Source organism: Rhincodon typus, chromosome 25 (assembly GCF_021869965.1).
Source record: "Rhincodon typus isolate 14 chromosome 25, sRhiTyp1.1, whole genome shotgun sequence".
Lineage (NCBI taxonomy): Eukaryota > Metazoa > Chordata > Chondrichthyes > Orectolobiformes > Rhincodontidae > Rhincodon > Rhincodon typus.
Genome location: NC_063356.1, coordinates 24,602,023 through 24,623,086, shown reverse-complemented (window position 1 = coordinate 24,623,086; position 21,064 = coordinate 24,602,023). Strand labels below are relative to the sequence as shown.

The 21,064-nt window shown below is 39.4% G+C and overlaps 1 protein-coding gene across 3 annotated transcripts in view; it reads left to right on the top strand.

The window, feature by feature from the left end:
• The window catches only part of LOC109936459 (neuron navigator 1-like), a 471,148-nt gene that overhangs the window by 222,894 nt on the left and 227,190 nt on the right, over positions 1-21,064 (top strand). Inside the window, exon 1 of one of the 3 annotated variants that reach the window (XM_048612091.1) lies at positions 10,194-10,249. The exons of the other annotated variants lie outside the window; for them this stretch is intronic. Coding sequence (XP_048468048.1) covers positions 10,197-10,249 — 53 coding nt within the window. The 5' untranslated portion in view covers positions 10,194-10,196. Of the gene's footprint in view, positions 1-10,193; positions 10,250-21,064 lie in introns of those variants that run through there. 3 annotated transcript variants of the gene reach the window in all.

Sequence of the window (21,064 nt, the reverse complement as noted above, 5' to 3'; positions counted from 1 at the left end):
AACTTGCTGGGATTGAAATGGGGGGACCCTATGGAATGTTCAATTCATGAACCTCTTTTAAAACATGGCCTGAAATATAGCATTTTATGTTGTAAAATTTAACAAAACAATCATTTCATAATGACTTTACATCGTGTATCCACCTTTTCTTTATAAAATTAAGTTCAGTTGTGGAAGGCCTATCTTTTAATCTCAGCAAAAATGGTTAATAAAAGTGTTTGAGCAGTAGATGAGGCTAGTGGTGCAGTCGCTACTGTATGATATGCGGAGATGTCATTCACCAACCTAAACCATTTGTAGGAACTCATTGTACTTCTGTCACCATGATCCTCAGGGCTTCGTTCCTGATGCTGACCTCCATGGCTGTCTGATCCCAGGGACATCTGTGTAAGAGTCTGGATGTACATGCATCCCTGAGGGTACACAGTATCCTTTCCATGTCCTTTAACAAAACTTCCAGTGCAGCACCTGGAAATTTTGGAACATGCTCTCTCTCCAGTTGTGCCATTCCTCCCTCATGGCCAGACCCCATTCTCTTCAGCTACAACAGCAGCTGATACAGTCACAATGCAACTTCCCTTTTGAGACACACAGTTTAACACACGCTGCCTGAGGATTATAAACAGGGATCCTTTATTCCACTGGAATAGGCATTAATAGAAAAGTCTAACTGAGAGCAATGAACTAACGGCAATAGATCTTTATCCAGTGTTCCATCAGATCCTTCAGGATACAGTTGTAGCACATAACTCCAGACCCCTAATCAGTCAGATAATAGTTCAATTGGTGGAATGTCCACTGGAAGCCTCCTGTAACTATGAGATGAAGATTACTTTGTCTCCAAGATATAAAGGGGAGCTCCCTTTCCTCACAGCCTGTCACTCCGATTTTGCCCGGATGGTCCAGCTAGGTCTACTGCAGCTATTTGGCCTACCCACTAGTATGTCCCAGTTCACAGCCACTGTCAGTGGCAATCATTTGTGCTATTTGTGACCCTGGCAATTCTGTACAATGATGTATCAATCTGGAACAGTGCTGTCACTCCTGGATGCTTCTCCCTCTCTGTGTCTCTCACTGTGTCTCTATCTGAGGTTTCTCTGGTTCAGGGGTGCTGCCTGTTGAACGTATTAGTTATCCAGCATGCATGCATCCACAATGGGAGGCTTCTGACTCACAAGGTCTGTGTTTTATGTTTTTGTCCCTTGCCACATGGTATCTGACTTGGCCCCTCAGCTTCCCTGCAGGAAGACACCCAACGGGACCGATTAGTACCTCATTTCTTTGCTGAGCCCGACCATCGACACCTGCTGTTGAAGGCCCTGCTACACCTTTAAAAGCTGCTGACTAGTCTCCACAATGCAGGCCAACTTTAAGTCCACTAGCCTCTCATGCACCTAAATTTATCCCGTGTGCCATTGTGCTCTTTTTCAGTCCCTAATCCTCTCTGGTACAGGGCCAGTCTAAGACTAGCTGTTGTTCATGTGCTGGCCATGTCAGGGGGAACAATGAGCACTGCTGCCACTGGACTGAGATAGGCGCACTGCAAAAAATTTGAACTTTGCGTATTTGGGGACTGGCGAAGGGTTTGAGAAGCGATAGGCGATTGGAAACTTGTGAGAGTGTTACAACTGGAGGGACCCTCCAATGGGCCTGGGGGCTAGTTAAATAGGGACTCTATCACCCTTCCCCACCCCAGCCTTGTCCACCACAAGCCTACACAATCATGAAATGAGACCTGGGCAGGGGGAGTGGGCAGACATTGGTGAGCTGCCAGGCATGAATCTTTTTGCAAGTATAACTGTGATAGCTGTAGGGACAGGGATGTTAGGTGCTTTCCAGGCTATCTTCTGGGTTCCTCTCTCGGCCTTCAAGCCCATCAGTGGGAAGCAGTAAATCCAGCCCATAATATTGACAGTGAACTGATGCATGCGACCAAGTGAACGCTGTGGTTAGCACGGTCTGGGAACAAAAGTCATTCCAATGAGCAAGAGACACAAAACTGTCAGCTCCTGGCATTGCATTTATTAATGGATCTTTCATTGCAATGACAGTGCCTGTATTTGGGGTTCATCCAATTTGACTGAGAATGACCTTGCAAAGATTTTTAATGTTTGATCAAGGCCCCAAAAACATCAATATATCGTAAGGTATAATTGCATTGCAGGTGATTAATGATACATTGGTCTTTCTCATTTTCAAATAAATAAATGATTTCTAACAGAATCTTTTTCATAAAGAAAGTGTCAATTAAATGAAATAAAGGTATCCTTATCCTGTGAAAGAGTACAACACTCTAATTAATGCTACTTTAAAAACCAGATGTGTTCAGTTCTTGAGGCAGTTGGTGTTCAGGAGTATTTTACTGTTGTTCTCTGATTTCTAGCAGAGAAGAGCAGGATGGAATTTCTATATAATCAATTATTGATGGCCAAGTAAAGTTTGGACTTACATGGGAGTAGTAAATATAAAACATAGCTTTTGAAAACAACGTGTTTATTGAATTACATAGTAATTCTGTAGTTTTCTGCATCATAATTCAAAACACCTTTATAATGATAATGTTGTACAAAATTGAATCCCATTCAGCAGAGAATTGAGTATCACAAATGTGGTGAGGTAAATTGATCTTCACTCAACATTTGAGCTCCTTACAAATTTCACAAAATTCTTGGAGAAAGTTTATGCAAATGCCACTATCTTCAACATGAGTTTTGCAGAGTTCTGTTCCACTTCTTTGAAGATCCGTTTCTGAGATATATACTAAGGGCTGCCTTATGCTTTACTTGGCTTTTACATGCTTTGTGGGGGGTGGCTTCAAGAATTTCTGTTTGCTGTGTACTTTGGTTCCTTTATTACTTTTTAGGCAAACTTCCAGTGCAGCATGATTGTCTACTGGGGGTTGGGAAGTGTAACATTGAATTAGATTAGTGAGAAACAGACTTATATTGCAAAACATACACCAATTTTGATGCAATATAGCAGAATGGAAATCATGCACACAATTATTAAATTCCTTCTTTTAAATGTATAAATGTAAAATTCAGTATCACGTTCAGTAACTTGATGTAGGTTATGCTTTTCTTTCAGGAAATGTTATAATTATATGGTTAATAAAATTGTTATGTTTTGGGATTGAGTTTTTAATTTTAAAGTAAAATGAAATGGGTCATTGACCTGTTCAGAAGTTGGCTTGCGAGTGAGCCTGCTTTGATTGTTTGAGATTAAAAGGGGGCTGTTGCAATCTGACAAGGAGAGGTCAAATGGCTCCCCTCTATTCCCTCTCCTCATTTGACTGCAATGGGTTGTTTTGTTTGAAAAGGATTACTTGCCAATTCAGTGAGTATTTAACTATTTACGCTCTGTGATCATGAAAGAACCAATAACCAATTATAAAACCTGATTTTCTTGACTTGAACAAAGAAAGAAGTCTGCTTTACTGACATGAAGTTTCCAAAGGCCTTTTAGTTGCTTTTGCAGCAAGTTGGAAGTTGTACATCAGAACACTGGGGAATCTTGGACGTATCAGAATTTGAGGATTTTGAAGGACAATTCTCCTGTGCCTGGTACCTACTGAAAGTATCCATTAAAATTAGAGAATTCAAAAGGTTCCACTTCATTAACAGTTACCCTTGACAAATTAGACAAGTAGAAACTTGGGCTAATTGCTAAGTAACTGTTAAACTGACCCATTAACCCCCCGCCCCCCACTCAAAATTACCACTCATGGTCAAGCACATCTCCAGTGGACTCCTTACAGCCTCAGATCCTGACCCAATACCTCTCTACCCTTGCCTAGAACTGACAATTCCCCTCAACTCCTGGGAATCAATGCCAGCTCATGCAAAGTGACACCCCTATTCCCTGTCTGCAGACCTGACACCCCTTCCCACTGACACCCAAAACCACGCCATCCCCACTCCATTATTGGACACAAAATCTCCCCCTTTCCCCACTGGACTCAATAGCCACCAGCCATCCCTACCTACCCTCAGCACTCAATTATTCACTGGTACCCTCACTGCCTGGCTCCCTGGCACTCTAACTCACTTAGTTAAAATACATACCCTTTCACAGCAACTGTCCAAGCATCTGTCTGTGCTACTGGACATTTAAATCACAGAATACGGCAACTACTGCCATGAGAAAGGAAGTGTAGTTTGCCTTTCTACTGACCTGTATTACAAGGACACAGTTGCATTTATGGTATACTCTGAATTTCTGCAGGAGCCATGATTGGAATCCCCTGCTTGTGATGGGGAGTTCTTTCTAATGTGGAAATACGAAGTGAAATGACAATCTGACTGTGATTGTCAGTCTTTGGGAAAACTTGCCCTCGGGCTAAATTTCAGGGTCTCTGTGCTTCAGATTTCTAGATGTAGACAACAAAGTAGATGGTAATATTGGGCTGGATTCTCTTAAGAAATATCAGTTGACCACTATAAGACCTGGAGTGATCTCTGTCAATAAACAAGGCTCAAAGCTTATCAGGTGGGTTGAAGAATAGGAAAGAAAGGAGGAACTGCACTTCAGTCTTCTCTCTCAGTTGCGTGTTCTCAGTCCGCTAAGAAAACATGTGCTTAAAAAGTGTCAGCTTGACCTGCTTCCTCCAACTGTCTGGAATTCAGAAAAAGCCATTGCTCATATATTCCAAAGGTGATTTAATTCCCTTATGTCTGGAAGTTATCTTAGCCAAAGCCCCATTATCAAGCAATTAATCTTAAACTCCCATCTCCAATTGTGAAATGCCTCAATTAATTGCCCCAAATTTACCTTGCTAATGAGATGGAAGATGCCAGTCCTTCACAATCCCTTGAAGTTATTGTCTTTGCATTTTGCAGATTGTCTCGATCACAATGGGACTGGAATGTGAAATGTACAGAAATGCAAATTCTTTCATCACCTTAGCTGTCAGTTCAAATTATTGTCCTATGTTGTAAAGAGTCTGTTTTTAAAAATCCAATCCATATTCCACTCGGTGGATTAAAATCATTATTTAGTATAAAGCAGATCTTCGTTGGAGAGCCAAGAGTCTGCTCCTGTGTTTATGATTGGAAACAGAATACTGTTTCATAAGAGTGGAAGACTTCAACGTTCCTGAAAATGTATTTAGGGATATTAGGTTGTAAACTCTTGTGCTTATAAATGTTCATTTAATCCAAGATGGAAAAAAAAGAGTTGGGTTCACAGGGGTAACTAATTAGCACTCAATATGGATACAAAGCTCAAATGATTTGCAATGCTGTGAAATGGTTTTTGAGACGGGAAGAATATCTAATATATCCCTAAAAACTCCTAGAGACAGTTCGTCAGCTAGGGTATGATGGAGAAACGAGCACCTAAATGCTGAATATTTCTGTGGTTCACCATGGAAAACTGCACATACTGAGATATTATAATGGGTATGGAAGATTTGCTTAGTGTTAGCTAGAGGAAGGAGTCTCCTGGAAAACTTTCATCATGAAAGAAAGCTCTAGAATTAAAAGAAACCAAGCTGGGAAATGAACTCATCATATGTAATCCCTGGAGTACTAAGAATCATTTTGGACTGATTCTGGGAGAATTGAATATCAACTTCGAAGAAAATATAAAGCATACCTTCAAGGTTTCTTTTTGGTCTGCTGAAATTAAGAACGGAAAGGTACTGTTCTGTGGTTTGAAGTAAAGCAACCTTCAAAAATAATATTTAATCAGTTCAGTTTTTTCAGTTTGGTGTTACTGTAAAATCTTTGAAACATAAAACTTGTGTCCTCCTTTCTGCCTAAACTGAAAATTTGTGTTTTGTTCTTTTTAAAAGCCTTCAGTGTCAATGAGGATGGTCACAGTAAAGAAATCTTTTGTGCTTAACAGGATCAGAAAGCAATTTCAAAACCAATGCTATCACAAGAATGATTGAAATTGCTCAGACATTTGCATTGTTCCACCAATTTAAGTGCATTACTTTCAGGTTGATGGAAATTGGGTGCTGAAAGAACAGCAGTTAGGTGCTGAAAGTATAGTTGATATAAGTTGACATGAGGAATGTTTAACAAGGGCACAATTACGAAGTCACTATCTAACCATTTAAGAATGCAGCCAGATGTTCCTGCTTGCTTACTGTACATCAGCATTATTGTCTACTTCATAGTGTGATAAAATGTATTGATAATATATTGTGTGGGTTTGATATTAGGCTGTACTGAATAGTGTTGTCTAACAAATAAATAGTATTTAACAAGTTGCTTGGCTGATTGAGTCAGTGCGTAATGTAAATCTCATTTTACAGATGCATAATAAGTAGACAATTGCAGTTGCATACTTTAAATACTGTCCCTTTGTACCTGCACCAAAGAACACTGTCATTAGTTTTTGAAACAAAGATTATATTTTTAATTCATTCATGGGATGTGAACATCGTTGACAAGGCCAGCATTTATAGTTTTTTCTTAATTGCTGATGAGACGGTGGTCATGAACTGCTGACTTGAATGACTGCAGTCCTTGTGGTTTAGGCATACCCACAATGCTGATAGAGAGGGAGCTCAAGGATTTTGCCCGGGTAGCAGTAAAGGAGTAGAAATGTAGTTCCAAGCCGGAATGATGTGTTAGGCATGACTATCAAAACTAAATTCAAAGTTACACAAAGGAATACTCTTTAATGTTCTGTCATTGGGTACAATACTGCTCGACGCAAGTTGAGTTCAGTGAGTGTTGTAACCGAGAAAACACCAGGCGCTTACAGCGAAATTGACTGCATTAATGTCTACTTTTATTCTAAAATATCAATATTGGGAATTTCTTGAAATATTTGGACGGCACAGGCGCTCAGTGGTTAGCACTGCTGCCTCACAGTGCCAGGGACCTGGGTTCAATTCCACCCTCGGGCGACTGTCTGTGTGGAGCTTGCACATTCTCCCCGTGTCTGTGTGGATTTCCTCTGGGTTGTCCAGTTTCCTCCCACAGTCTAAAGATGTGCAGGTTAGGTGGATTGACCATGCAAAATTGCCCACAGTGTTCAGGTGTGTGCAGACTATGTGGATTAGCCAAGGGAAATGCAGTGTTAGAGGAATAGAGTCGGAGTGTGGGTCTGGGTGGGATTCTCTTTGGAGGGTTGGCATGGGCTCGATGGGTGAATGGCCTGCTTCCGTACTGTGGGGATTCTATGATTTGAAATTCAAATGGCAAAGGTTACATATTTCTGACACAGTGCAGAATCTTTCCACAGTGCACCAACATTATGTAAAACCACTGTAGTTCTTAAAGGGTTAAGAAGCTTTTAAATGATGTACATTTGTGGGTGAACAGCTGCAGTTATATTCATTTGGATCCCAGCCAGTTGGCTCACAATTATACAATTCCCTAGTGTTGAAACTAAAGACGCCTTGGTGGCATTTAGAATTGAAATTTGGAGAATGGATTCCCTAACACCAATCACAGATATATATCGGTCATAAAATCCTCTGAAAAATAAGAAAATGCCTGTATGAAATGATGGATATATTACATTATGATGAACCACAGTAATCCATCAGTACATTTGCCATTTAATCTAATTGTCTAATATAAAATTGAACACATCTTTCAGCATTTGGTTTCCAGTGGTATCTATTTAGTTTGTGGGCCATGAGTAACCAATGGGAAGTGCCCTGTGGAAGAGCTGTAACTCAAAATGTTTCCAGAAATAAATTATTCTGTTATTACACTGGCAATCATGAGTAGTACAGCGTTAATTATGTCTGTGTCACTGAGATTGCGTTATATTTAATCAATTTGGACATGACGACATAAAAAGTTACCAAGCTGTCATGTGAAAAAGATCCAAATACCCAGCCAGAGAGGAAGAGTTAGGGTTAACACAAGAAACATTAAAAAGCAGTCACTTTAAAAGGAGAGTTTGGATAATTTATTTTTTGTAAAGGGCGAGGAACAGTGTTGTTAATGTCACAGGGTCATCAGCACAATTGATGTAATGAGGCATTTTGAAACTGTTTATATAATTCTTGCATGTGTTTGCAAAAAAAAAGGGATTAGCCAGGCAATTAAGTTTAGCACTGGCATTAAGAGAAACTATTTGGCATTTCTAGTTCTCAAATGGCCTTTTCCAAGTCAAACTGGACATGGTCTGCAGATTGCTTACTTCGCATCATTTAGTATCAATATTAGACACTGGATCAAGGTTTATTTTTATTGTTACGCTGCTTTTAGCAATGAGACTGTTTGTAATTCTCAGTTCATTGCTTTGCATAAATACTGAATTTAATATTTCAACTCCATGCCTCTACTACCACTAACTGGAATATAGTATATTGTGTATTTCATATAAGCAGCAGCAAGATATTAATTCAGTTAAGTAAAATAATTCAAACAGGCCGAGACACTGTTTAAAAATACACATTTTGAAATAATTGCATTGATTCATATTTGTTCATGATATTTATATTCAAAACACTGAATGTGGCAAACTACACTGAAGGCAAATTACAGCTAATTTGTTCAAGTCATGGATTATTTTCCTGTGATTTTAAGGAAAGTATTCATTTCAAGGCCAACTATTCCTCAAGAAACAGTTCTTTAGTTGTCATGCACCCAACTGATAAATGGTAATCTAATATCCTTTTGTCTTATGGCACATGAACAGCTGCTGTGCAATAAAGTTTGCTTGTACAATGTTTAAAAATTGTACATGCAGTACTTCAGTACATACTTAACAGTCACAAGTTTAATTATGAATTAATATTCATTTCTTTTGACAAGTCCAGTATTTTGACTTAAAATTGGTATTATTGTTTACAATTAAACAACTTCTTGCAATTCATAACACCTCTAAAAGACTTTAAAGACAACACTACATCTAAGTATAATAAGAGTTAGCTATGCAATGAAAAGGCACAATTTAGTTTGAAATAAATGTGGATGGCTAGAAATGATAGCTATATTGGGCCAAATTTAACATACTTCAACATTTTTCATTTAACAATATCAGTTTAAAAAAATAACTATTTGAGAACATCCCCTTTTATTCTGACTGCATTCAAGTTTTTACCAATGCATGACTAATTCTGGTTAGAATTTGGATGTAGCATTAAAAGGTTGTAAGTTGTAATACATCACAAAGTTCTCAATGATGTGGTAATAACTATGGTAAAGGCCTTTATAATTTTCCCTCTGATCATGTTTGTTTAAATATGGTTCTCATCAATAGTTCACCTTTTTAGCCTTTATCTTTCTTTCAGACATTGGGATTTCATTAATTTTTGTTCATTTTTATTACATTCATTAATCATCTCTCCTTTCTTACTTTACTGTTTACTGGCCACTCTTATTTTCCCCTCCCTTATTTTTCATTCATTGTTGTTAGTTTATCTGATGGCGATCAGATTGTGGGAGAAAACAGCGCAGAACGATTGCAGCCTTCACCTACATGGTCAATACATTTCAGAAACGGTACATCAATGAGATAGATGAATGGCAAGAGTATAAAAAAGTCTAATGTAGAAAAGTTTTTCGGGTTAATTGTGGCGATGAGGTCAGGTCCCTCAGTGCAGAAAGCTACTTTAAAAGTCACTCCAAATAATAAACATAATCTAAATTTCCATTTTGGAGCAGACAAGTGTTTATATTTTCCATTTGAAACCTTTTTTCATATTCATTCTCTAAAGAGTTTCTCTTTTTGTCCTTTTTGTTTTTTCAATAAAATGTGTTTTGGATCACAAAGCAGCAACAGGTTCTGGTCACAAAGACGAACGTTGTTTCAGTTGAAGTAAAAGAACCCAGGAAAATGTTTGTTTGCTGGTCAGGGGTGGGATTGTACTCCCAGAAGAAACCACATTGGTTCAATTAACACAGATGTCTCAGGCAGACAGAGGGGTCACTTCATTGGCTGATGATTTTGTTCGAATCATTTATTCTAAGTTGAAGACCTGGCTTAACTAAGCAGAGAAAAAACAGAACATAAATACATTGTCCGTGGTTGCACAGCGATACATTTATCCACAAGGGTGGATGGAAAATTTATTGGTCAGTCTGCTGTTTTGAATTTAAGACTGCAGCTGAAAGCTATCAAAAGGAGTGACTGGGAGCAGCTCAAGTTGCACTTCCCCATGTGGCTCATTTTCTGATTGTGAAGCAGTTGAATGGATGTGATTAGGCCTAACTCTGTGCTCGTTAATGAATATCATTATGTGTTCCAACTGAAGAAAGTATTACGTTGTTATTGAGAGCATGATTCACGTCCCTTTGGTGAAGATGAGCCGGACAATGCATTTCAATTTCAGGTAGGAGAACTTTAAATGCTCTGTTTGAGCTTTGTTTGAAAACTCAAGAGCTTGGGACTATAGTGACTTGTCTCAGAATGCTTCTAGGGTTTCCTCATTGAAAACTGTTGAATCCATTCATCAAAACGTGTTCTGTGTATTGTACTGTACAATTCTTTGTAATTTAATATTATAACAGATGATCAAAAAATTGGCACAATTTCCACAGCAAGACTGGCTTTTTCTTGTAAAACCTGTGAGATGAGGTTAAATTTTGTTTTGTTTGCTCTACTGAGCTGATAGCGAGAAAATCCTGTTACTAGTGTTAGAAGATGACGTTTACTTTGTTGAAAGAAAATAACGGAGAAAAGTTCACCAGTCTCATTATTTTTTGAATTGTAAATTTGAGTTGTTAATGTTTAACTGAAAATGTGTGTGTCAGTAATGTGATTGTCATTCAGGAGTATTTCACCTCCCTGACTGTGCCTTCTGCTTTCCTGAAGGAGATTGGCTTCAATGTTGAACTTGTCCTTCTTCATAGAGAAGTTTTCCTGTTACAGTCGACAAGGCTATTGTTCTCTCCACCTTCAAACTCAAATGGTGAGGCCGTTTAAACTGCACTTATTACCGTGCAAACCTTTGATCAGTAATCTAGGGGGAGAGCAATTATTGAACTGAGGATTCTCCTAGTCACTATAACTGAATCCTCACTAGTTCCAATCTTGAACCTCTGCCCAAAATGCGTAAAATGATTGAGCGGTTGTGTCATCCAGGACTTTAAACTTGACTAAAGAGAGATGATAAGTTGAAGTCTTTTGTTTTGCACTCATCAGGACCTGGACGCAGGAAACAGACTTTGGAAGGGGGGCAACTCCATGCCAGTGATGGCCCAGACAATGCCCCTCCCACCTTCACATGCTCCACCAATTGGTGTATCTTTTCTCAAGTCTGTTTCATGTACCAAAGTCCTGAGGACTGTAAAAAGAAAAGCTCCAAGTTCTCTCTTCTTTGGCAGTCTTTAATTATATCATTAGTTAACGGCAACATCCAGCAGCTGGAACCACTTTCAGCTTGGACCTCATTTATGTGCTGTTAGTAAGATTCAGTTGCCAGATAGGGAGCTCATTACATTTTGTGATGACCGGGTAGAAACCGAGCCAGATTCTATGCTGAACCTGCAGGTGGAATCTGGTGAGAGGGAGATCTGCATGCGCTGACCACTGTCAGAGACCCTTTTTGTCCTCAGTTAGACACTGCAGCTGCCCCTAGGTAAATTGAAATAAATATTATTGACCATTTGTTCGTGGTGATAGTCTTCTACAAGTGGATGAAGTGTGTGTTTTATACAAAAGAAGCTAACAATGAGGAAAGAATTTTATTTTGCAGCAAGTGGTTAGGATCTGGAATGTGCTGCTGCCTGAGGATGTGGTTGTAATAGATTCAGTTAGTTTCAAAAGGGAATTGAATAATTGTCTGTATGGAAGAACAGTTGTGCAAGGTTATGAAGAAAAGGTGAGATAGAAACATAGAGGATAGAAGCAGGATGAGGCTATTCGGCCCTTCGAGCCTGCTCCGCCATTCTTCACGATCATGGCTGATTGTCCAACTCAACAGCCTAATCCTGCTTTCTCCCCATAACCTTTGATGCCATTCACCCCAAGTGCTATATCTAGTCGCCTCTTGAATACATTCAATGTTTTGGCATCAACTACTTCCTGTGGTAATGAACGAAGGGTCTGTTTCCGTGCTGTATGACTCTATGACTCTGTAATACATCCCTGTCCTTCTTCCTGTCCCAATTGGTCATGAGTCTCTGAGCTGTGATTATCATGATGCCACCTATGCTATTTGAAGAGATTGTATTGATTAGTGTGATAACCAGCCTGATGAAGTTCAGCAATTGAGAGAAGACTGATTGAAACATTACGGTTATGTAATAGACATTGTAATCCTTATGTATTTCTTTCCTCCTTGATTTTTACTTCCTCTGCATATAAGTTACAGGAATTTTAAATGTGTAACAGGCTGTTGCTGCATAAATGAGCTAGATTTCTATTGTTCCTGGCATGTTTTCATTCTTTCCTGATAAACAAATGCCAACCGTTTCTCATTAAGTGTTAAAGCCCTAATAGTCGTAATTATTTTAATTTTAAGTGTAATGATTCCTGTCATATGTTGCCTGTGAAACAGAACTTTATATTTTTGTTTTGGATCATTTAAACTGAGCAGTCTGAAATCTGTGTGGTAGTTAGTGGATTACTTGACTTAGTTATTTAAATCTGATTTACAGTAGTATTTCCTGATTTGTATTCTTCAAGTGCAATATATCTTTTTTGCCAAGAGCAAGATCTAATTCTTTGGAAGTAAAAGATGTATATGTTTGTACAACATCCTTCTGATTCACTTCAAGTTAGCGTAATATAAATGTTACTTTGTTGGAATCGGTGGACATGAGGCTATCACATGACTTTAATTGAAAACATTAACTATTTGAAGAAGGCCTGAAGTACAAAATTGAAACAAGACAGCTCTTCACAGCACAGCCATTAATAATGGATATATCGGATAAACTCTGAACTTGCAAAAGCGACCTCTTGAGATGGAGTAGTGATCTGACTTAATTCTTTTATGAAGATTCAAATCCTTTAAGCTGACAATAGGGGAGATTTCTTAAGTTGATAGATGTCTTGTGCTGGTGATTTGATGCTGGTATTGAAAGGTGAAATAACTTTCTCCAAATTGTATTTAAAACAAACGTGGTGTCCTTATTGGCATTCATTTCAAAATTCATTCATTTTTGTAATACAAGAACCAGATATATTTTAATTTAAATATAGTAGTTCGTACATTGTGCAGTTTTAGTTATAACAGTGTAATTGCTTAAGATATTTTCCCTTCCATCCCATGAATTATTGTAGCATTGTCTATGTCATGCTCTTTAGATCTTCCTATTCAATTTGCTGTATCCCTGATCACGACGATAGGTGAGCAATCTGTAGTAACTAAAAACTGAAAGAACTGTGGATGCTGTAAATCAGGAACAAAAACAGAAGTTGCTGGAAAAGCTCATCAGGTCTGGCAGCATCTGTGAAGAAAAAATCAGAATTAATGTTTCGGGTCCAGTGGCAATCTGTAGTATCACTTTAGCTCCAAGTGCAGGAGTACAAATTTAGAGAGATGTCCCTTGAATTTGTTTTCCGTCCTCTTTCCCTATGGAGAGAAGTACCTTCCTTTCACTTCTCGTTTAGCTGTTTCGAAGCAGAAACTCAAAGAGCAGGTCTAGATTGTTTTACTGGCCTTTACAAAAGAAGTAACCATCTGAACAATACACAAATACCATTACAAAACTATTTTGCACATAATAAAAAGTACATCTGCAACAAAATTCCTTCCATTCTACAAAAAAGAAATCATCTCGGTAATGATATTTTTTTGAATTATCAGTATGTAATTGATTGCAAACTGTGCAATGAAGTAGGAGGATTCTGCTTACATAGGGATGATGCATCTATGTGCAGGATTGGTTTTGAAGTAATTGCAAACTATAAACCGATCAGATCATGTATGTCATTGGGGGTGTTTGCTGCCCCTTCAAGAGGATGGGTCAGGTGACCCGGGGCAGAAGCTTTGGGTTAGTCTTGGTCTGACTGTGTAGCTGTTCTTGGTTCAAGTGATACAGGCCTAAAAATAAATAATTGGCGATGAGGCTGAATCACGGCCCAGAGACTGTGTTTTCGGAGGGGAGGGAGGAGATCAAATGTCACCCAGACCTTTGGAAACGGTGCGGGATTAAGGAGGTAGCATAGTAGACCTGCTGCAAGACAGTGCAAAACGTCAAGGGAAGTGGTTGTGAGGGGACTCGGGAAGACTGAGTGTACTCACACGGTAACTCACTAACATCAGTGTGGAGAGTGTCACTGAGTGGATCCAAGTGGTGGGAAAAACTCCTGCTAGCAGAAGGACAAATGGTGGCCCGGTGATGGAACAATGAGATTGTTTGTTTGACAAAGGGACAGAAAGTTGCATTCTGTACACTGAACATTTTAATGCCTTACTTGAAGGCAATCCGAGACTTAATGGTACTAATTTTCTTAAGTACCAGTTGGTGCAAGACCTTCATGATTTTGAGGAGTCTGGTGCAACCAGAGAAACCAGTGGAGAAGACTTTAAAGACCTATAAAGAACTATGTGAAGCACTGGAAAGTCATTTTGGACCAAAGCTACAGACCAAGATGAACTGGCTTGGAGGAGATGGGTGGACCACCTGGTTCCTGTTTAAAGGACTGTTATTTTTGATCTTTTTCTCCAAGTTCCAAAAACAAAGCAAAAGCTTAAAAAAGCAGTAATTACTGTACCACGAATTTGAGGAAATCAGCTCCTGCACTGGAAAAAATTCTCTCCCATTCACCATTTTAATTCCTCCTATCCTATGTGAAGTTCCTCAAAATTCAGAATCTGAACAACAATAGCCATCAGAGGGACTCACCTACAAAATGGCATGAACCTTTGGAAGTCTGGGGGACTACACCAGAAAAGGCTCCTGAGACTAGGAGTTAATCTTCTTCTATTAACTGCTATTCCCCCGAGAGCCTAATCATGTCGATGTAAACTGCAGAAGCAATGGGTTACATGGGGATGCAGGAGGTTGGGAGGGGAATGATCATTTACCCATGTTTTTGTAAATATTGCTGAATATGTACAAATGTTGGCTATGATGCCTGTATAATATTTAAAATTGTTGCATATATCTTCATTGATGGGAGTTTTTGAACTAAAGGGGGAAATGTGTTATGTATATCATTGGGGGTGCTTGCTGTCCCTTTACGAGAGTAGGTCAGGTGACCTGGAGCAGGAGCTTTGGATTAGCCTCAGTCTGACTGAGTGGCTTTAAAGACGTCATGGAATAAATTGTTCCGGGTTCAAGTGCTATGCACCTACCCTATAACTTTTATAAATTGACCTAAAACATAACAAACATAGATCAGTAAGGATCCACAAAAGTCTTTATTTCAATTCCCCAACCATCTGTGATGCACATTGTACAAACCATCAGCACTTTTTTCCCCCTGTTTGGATGGTGAGGTTTGTGAAGGATATATTTGCTGGACAGATAGATTGTTGCTTATCAAAAGGAATAATTGTGATGTCAAATGCAAGCAAACCACATCAGATATCAGTATGAAAGAAATTGCAGAAAGTTTTCATAAACCACATTTGTAGAAATAGAGCCACAAGTTGCTCCAGTAGTTCATTCAACTGGCATTCCTATCGGTAAGACTGAGGCAGATGAAGGCACAGGGATCAATGGTGGAATTATTATTGTTGGGGTTGTGTAAGTAACTAGAATTAGAATGGTGCAGTTATCTCGGAGGACCCCGAGAGCGAAGGAAGTGATAGCAATTATGGAGCAACAAGGCCATGGAAGAAATAAAAGGAAGATTAAAGATTATAAAGTTGAGGTATGATCTAATGATGACCACAAATCCACTGTCAGAGGAGAATGCTGGTTCAGCAATGTCCTTCAGGATAAGAAACTGCCGTCCTTACCTGGTCTGAGCCTACGTGTGACTCCAGACCCACAGCACTGTGGTTGATTCTTGACTGCCTTCTGGGCAATAAATTCTGGCCTAGCAAGCAACTCCCTCAGCCCCAGAATGAATTTGAAAAGAACTGAGAGGCATGTATATTAGTGAGCATTGGGTAAACAGATGTAGTTCGTGTCCTCTTCAAGAAAGAAGCACAGACATGGGCAACTGAATTTGTTTTGGAAGAGTTCATGCTTATGGCAGGTAATGCGATGTTAGCCTGGAGACTGTTAGTGAGACTAGCCCAGGCTAGGGAGAAGCAGTAAAGGCTTGGATGAGGTCTCAGTAATGGATGGTTCTAGTGATAAAATAGAAATGTTTGGAAGCTCATCTCTGGGTTAGCTAATACAGCAAGGTTATGGACAGTCACATATCACAGAGAGGGTCGGAGTTTCATAGAATAGAATCCCTACAGTGTGGAAACAGGCCCTTCGGCCCAACAAGTCCACACCGACACTCAGAGCAACCCACCCAGACCCATTCCCCTAATCTACACATCCCTGAACACTATGGGCAATTTAGCATGGCTAATCCACCTACCCTGCACATTTTTGGATTGTGGGAGGAAACCTGAGACCCGGAGGAAACCCACGCAGACGCAGGGAGAACGTGCAAACTCCACACAGACAGTCGCCTGAGGGTGGAATTGAACCTGGGTCCCTGGCACTGTGAGGCAACAGTGCTAACCACTGAGCCACCATGCCACCCTAAATTTGGAGTTGGCAGCCAGGGAATTACTTTCAAGGCAGGGACTGAAAACAATCACAACAGTTTCTGAAAACTCGGTTGAAGGAAATTTCTGCTTGTCCAGTAACACAAACTGTGAGAAATACGATACTGTAAAGCAAAATTAGATGTTGTCAGTTTATGGGTGTAACTTGAAGTTATCTTTTTGTTGTTGATGTTGAAGTTAACTTTTTAGTGGCAATGTTGCTGAGGAATAGCAAATAGATGAGAACTAGGAAGTGACCGAAAATAGATCACTGGGAGCTTCAAAGGGAGCAGGGAAGGCATGGTGAGAGAGGCAATTGTAAATGATTCCCTGGCTAAGTGTAATGAAACCACCAGTAGCAGGTGGCTACTGTGAAGGATGGTGCTGAGCAGGGGAAGCCAAGCAGTTGTGCCTCGATCTCCACCAGTAAGTGGTGGTCAGTCAGCAAAAGATCCTCTTTAGAGGAAGGAGACCTCATGCGAAGAAGGAGCAGACAGGCAGGCAAAGGTTTTGTCAACCTAATGTAAAACTATGAGCTTCATTCAATGTATCCAGCCAAAGGAGAGCTTCTAAAGCTGCGCAATGTAGTCAACTGTGTCAGTGCTGTGGAGAAGTTAAGAAGGATGAAGAAGAATAGTTTACCGAAGTCATAGCCATCTATTAGTTCGAGGATGTCAAGCAAACACTGAAACTTAATACCTGTTTTGGTACAGAGGGTTCTGAGTATCCATGCACATTCACCAGGTAATAACACAAGTGGAATTTTGACATTTATTGTGAAAGGAATGGTGTATAAAAGTAGGGAAGTGTTGATGCAACTTTATGTGGCATTAGTGAGACTGTGCCTGGAGTATTGTGCACAATTTTTGGGCCCCTTACTTGAGGACGGATATAGTTGAGTTGGAGGCAGTTCAGAGGAAGTTCACTAGATTGATTATAGAGGAGATTCCAAAGATATGCAGGTTAGGTGGATTGGCCATGCTAAATTGCCCACAGTGGTCCAGGGATGTGCAGGCCAGGTGGGTTAGCCATGGGAAATGCAGAGTTATAGGGATAGAGTAGGGGCCTAGTTCTGGGTAGTATGCCCTTTTGGAGGATTGGTATGGACTTGATGTGCTGAATGGCCTGCTCTCACACTTTTGAGATGCTATGATTCTATGAAGAGGGGTTTGTTTTATGAAGAGACATTGAGTTTAGGCCTGTACACTCTGGAGTTCAGAAGAATGAGAGGAGATCTAACTGAGGCATAGCAGATGCTAAACGGGATTGACCAAGTAGATATAGAAAGGATCTTTCTTTATGTGGGGCAATCTAGAACAAGTGGTCATAGATTTAGGATAAGGGGTGGCAGATTTAAAAGAGATGAGGAGAAATTACTTCACTCAAAGGATTATGAATTTGTGGGATTCACTTACCTAGATTGCAGTGGATCCTGGGACGTTGAGTAAATTTAAGGAGGAGTTAGACGTAATTTTAGTTAGTAATGGGTTGAAGGGTAATGGAGTATGGGGTTGAGGTTGAGATGAGATAACTTATGATCGTATTGAATGGTAGAAAAGTCTGGAGTGGCTGTATTGCAGACTCCTGCTGCTTGTTCTTGTGTTCTTTCAATGCAAGTAGTCCTCCAAAGAGCAAAATGCAAATTCATCAATCTCCTGCTGAACAGGCAAACAGGTCACTAACTCCTGACTGTTTGAATTTTACTACACATTTGACCCACCTCAGCTTGTTGTATCATCTGTCAAAAATAACAGTGCAATGAGACTCACCTTTTAATTTGATAGAAAACTGTGGGTCATCAAGGCAGTATATTTCACAATGTGATCTGAATGTACAATATCAATTGCTTCACTGATAATCTCACACTACAGGAATGAAACCATCTTGCTTTTGTTATTCCTCTGAATATAGCTACACCTTTTTTTTAAGCTCGCAGATTGTTCATGAGGTTAAAATGCATTACCTTTAATTCAAACCGTGTAGATCATATGGGTTAAATTCCAACTGCTGGCTGCCCCACTTTAAGGCTTGGATAGCATTGTACAAGCTGAAGATAAATTGAAGGGGAAAATCTGGATTTTATCCATTTTGTTTTAAAGAAAGGAAATATTAAGTTTGAAAAAAGTACAGATGGCTGAATACACTGGAATATACTTTATTAATATCTGAAAACAATTTAAAGTCATAACAAGTCCTGGAAACAGACCTTTTGGTCCAACCAGTCCATGCCAACCATGTTCCAAACTAAACTAGTTCCAACTGCCTGCGTTTGGCCCATATCCCTTCAAACCTTTCCATTCATGAACTTATCCAAATGCCTTTTAAATGTGGTAACTGTACCTGCATCTACCACTTCTTCTGGCAGTTCATTCCACACACGAACCACTCTCTTGCAAAAAAACTTGCCCCTCATGTCCTTTTTGAATTTTTCTCCTCTCACCCTAAAAATATGCCCTTTTGTTTCCCCTAGGGGGAAAAACCCTTCTCATTCACCCTATCTGTACCCATCATGATTCAAAAACCTCAAGTCACCCCTAAATCTTCCACACTCCATTGAAAAAAGTCCCAACGTTTCCAGTCTATTTTCATATTTCAAACCCTCCATTCTCGCAACATCCTGGTAAATCTTTTCCAAACCCGCCCCAGTTTAATAATATCCTTCCTATATCATGGCGACCAGAATTGCACACAGTACTCCAGAAGAGGCCTCACCAACGTCCTGTACAACCTCAATATGACATCGCAACTCCTATACTCAAAGGTCTGAGCACTGCAGGCAAGCATGCTAAATGTCTTCCTAACCATCCTGTCTACCTGTAATGCAAATTTCAAAGAATTATATACCTGGAACCCTAGGTCTCTCTGTTCTACAACACTACGCAGGGCCCCAAATGTAATTGTATAGGTCCTGTCCTTGTTTGTTTTACCAAAATGCAATACCTCACATTTATCCAAATTAAACACCAACTGCCACTCCATAGTTGATCAAGACCTCTTTGTAATCTTGCAGATGACACCAAAATTGATGGTATAGTGGATAGTGAAGAAGGTTATCTAAGATTGAGTGTGATCTTATAAACCTTTATTGAGGCTTATAACATCATGAGGGGCGTAGATAAGGTGAATTACAAGGGTCTTTTCCTTAGGGTGGGGGAGTTCAAAACTAGGGGGCATATTTTTAAAGTGAGAGGAGAAAGATTTAAAAAGGACTGGAGGGACAACCTTTTTAGACAGAGGGTGGTTCGTGTGTGGAGTGAACTGCCAGAGAAAGTGGTGGAAGCAGCTACAGTTACAACATTTAAAACACATTTACATAAGTATATGAATAGGAGACTTTTGGAGGGATATAGGCCAAGCGCAGGCAGGTGAGCCTAGTTTAGTTTGGGAATGTGGTCAGCATGGACAGGTTGGACCGAAAGGTCTGTTTCGATGATGTATGACTCTGACTCTCTACAAGTCTAGATTGTTTTCAAAATTAAGAATGTTATTCGAATGCATAGTTTTCACAGTACTCATTTCTATGAGGTGATGCTAGGAACAAAATGTCTTTGCTTCTAAAATTTGGCAAAATCTGTTTAGTTGGAAAAGGATTTTAATTTCGTATACAGTTAATTTCTTAGCTCAGAAAATGCACGAGTTGTGTTATGTCCTATTTCTGTTGCAGTGAGACTAACAATGTCAGGCTACTTTAGAAGACCAAACTTTTTGTGTGCACTTACAAATGACTTTGGGCTGTAGGAATAGCACGTAAAGCTCTTTCAAAGTACTGACAAAAAAGGTTGACGTTACAGCTGTTTAAAACCACAGACCTTGCAAATGTATCAGTCACTGTATTCATGCCAAGCGTCACATTTTTGTGGTGCAGAAATACAGTACATATTGTGCTCTGTGCTGCTCTAGTGTTTTACATTGATTTCATGATAATTTTTTTCAGATAATTGTTTAATAAAGAGCATATCTAAGCAGAGGATTTAAATGTTAGACTGTTTCTGTTATGGATAATAGTATCCATAAACTATTAGACCATTTTTAACTTTGTATAACACCTTGCATGACCTCAGGGTGTCCCAAGTGCCAGTCAAGTATTTTTGCACAGTTGTCATCGTTGAGAAATGGAAACAAGTTAAAACATAGTTAATTATTCAATTCCAATTGAGTCTTATTTTTTATTCAAACGGAAATCTGTCAACCCTCTGAAATGTTCTAAAATGATAGGACATGTCCAGAAAATACATTTTGTTAAAGTGTAATTTTTATAAATATAGAAAAGATTTCTCTGGTTTGAAAATCTGTTATAACTTTTGTTCATTTAGTCAATACAATTTTTAAAAATTCAGCATCTTGGGGCAGTAATTTTGCTATAAGAAGGAGCTGGCCTTGAAGTGTGTGTCTGCAGAAGTTGTTTAGAGGATGAGCAAATCCCGAATCCTTATTTTGTTACAGGTAGGAGATATGTATAGGAGGACAGTGCATGTTGTTAAAGATGTAGTATATATTATTGCCAGATAAGTGTCTGTTAGTAGGTTAAGAGTTTGAAGT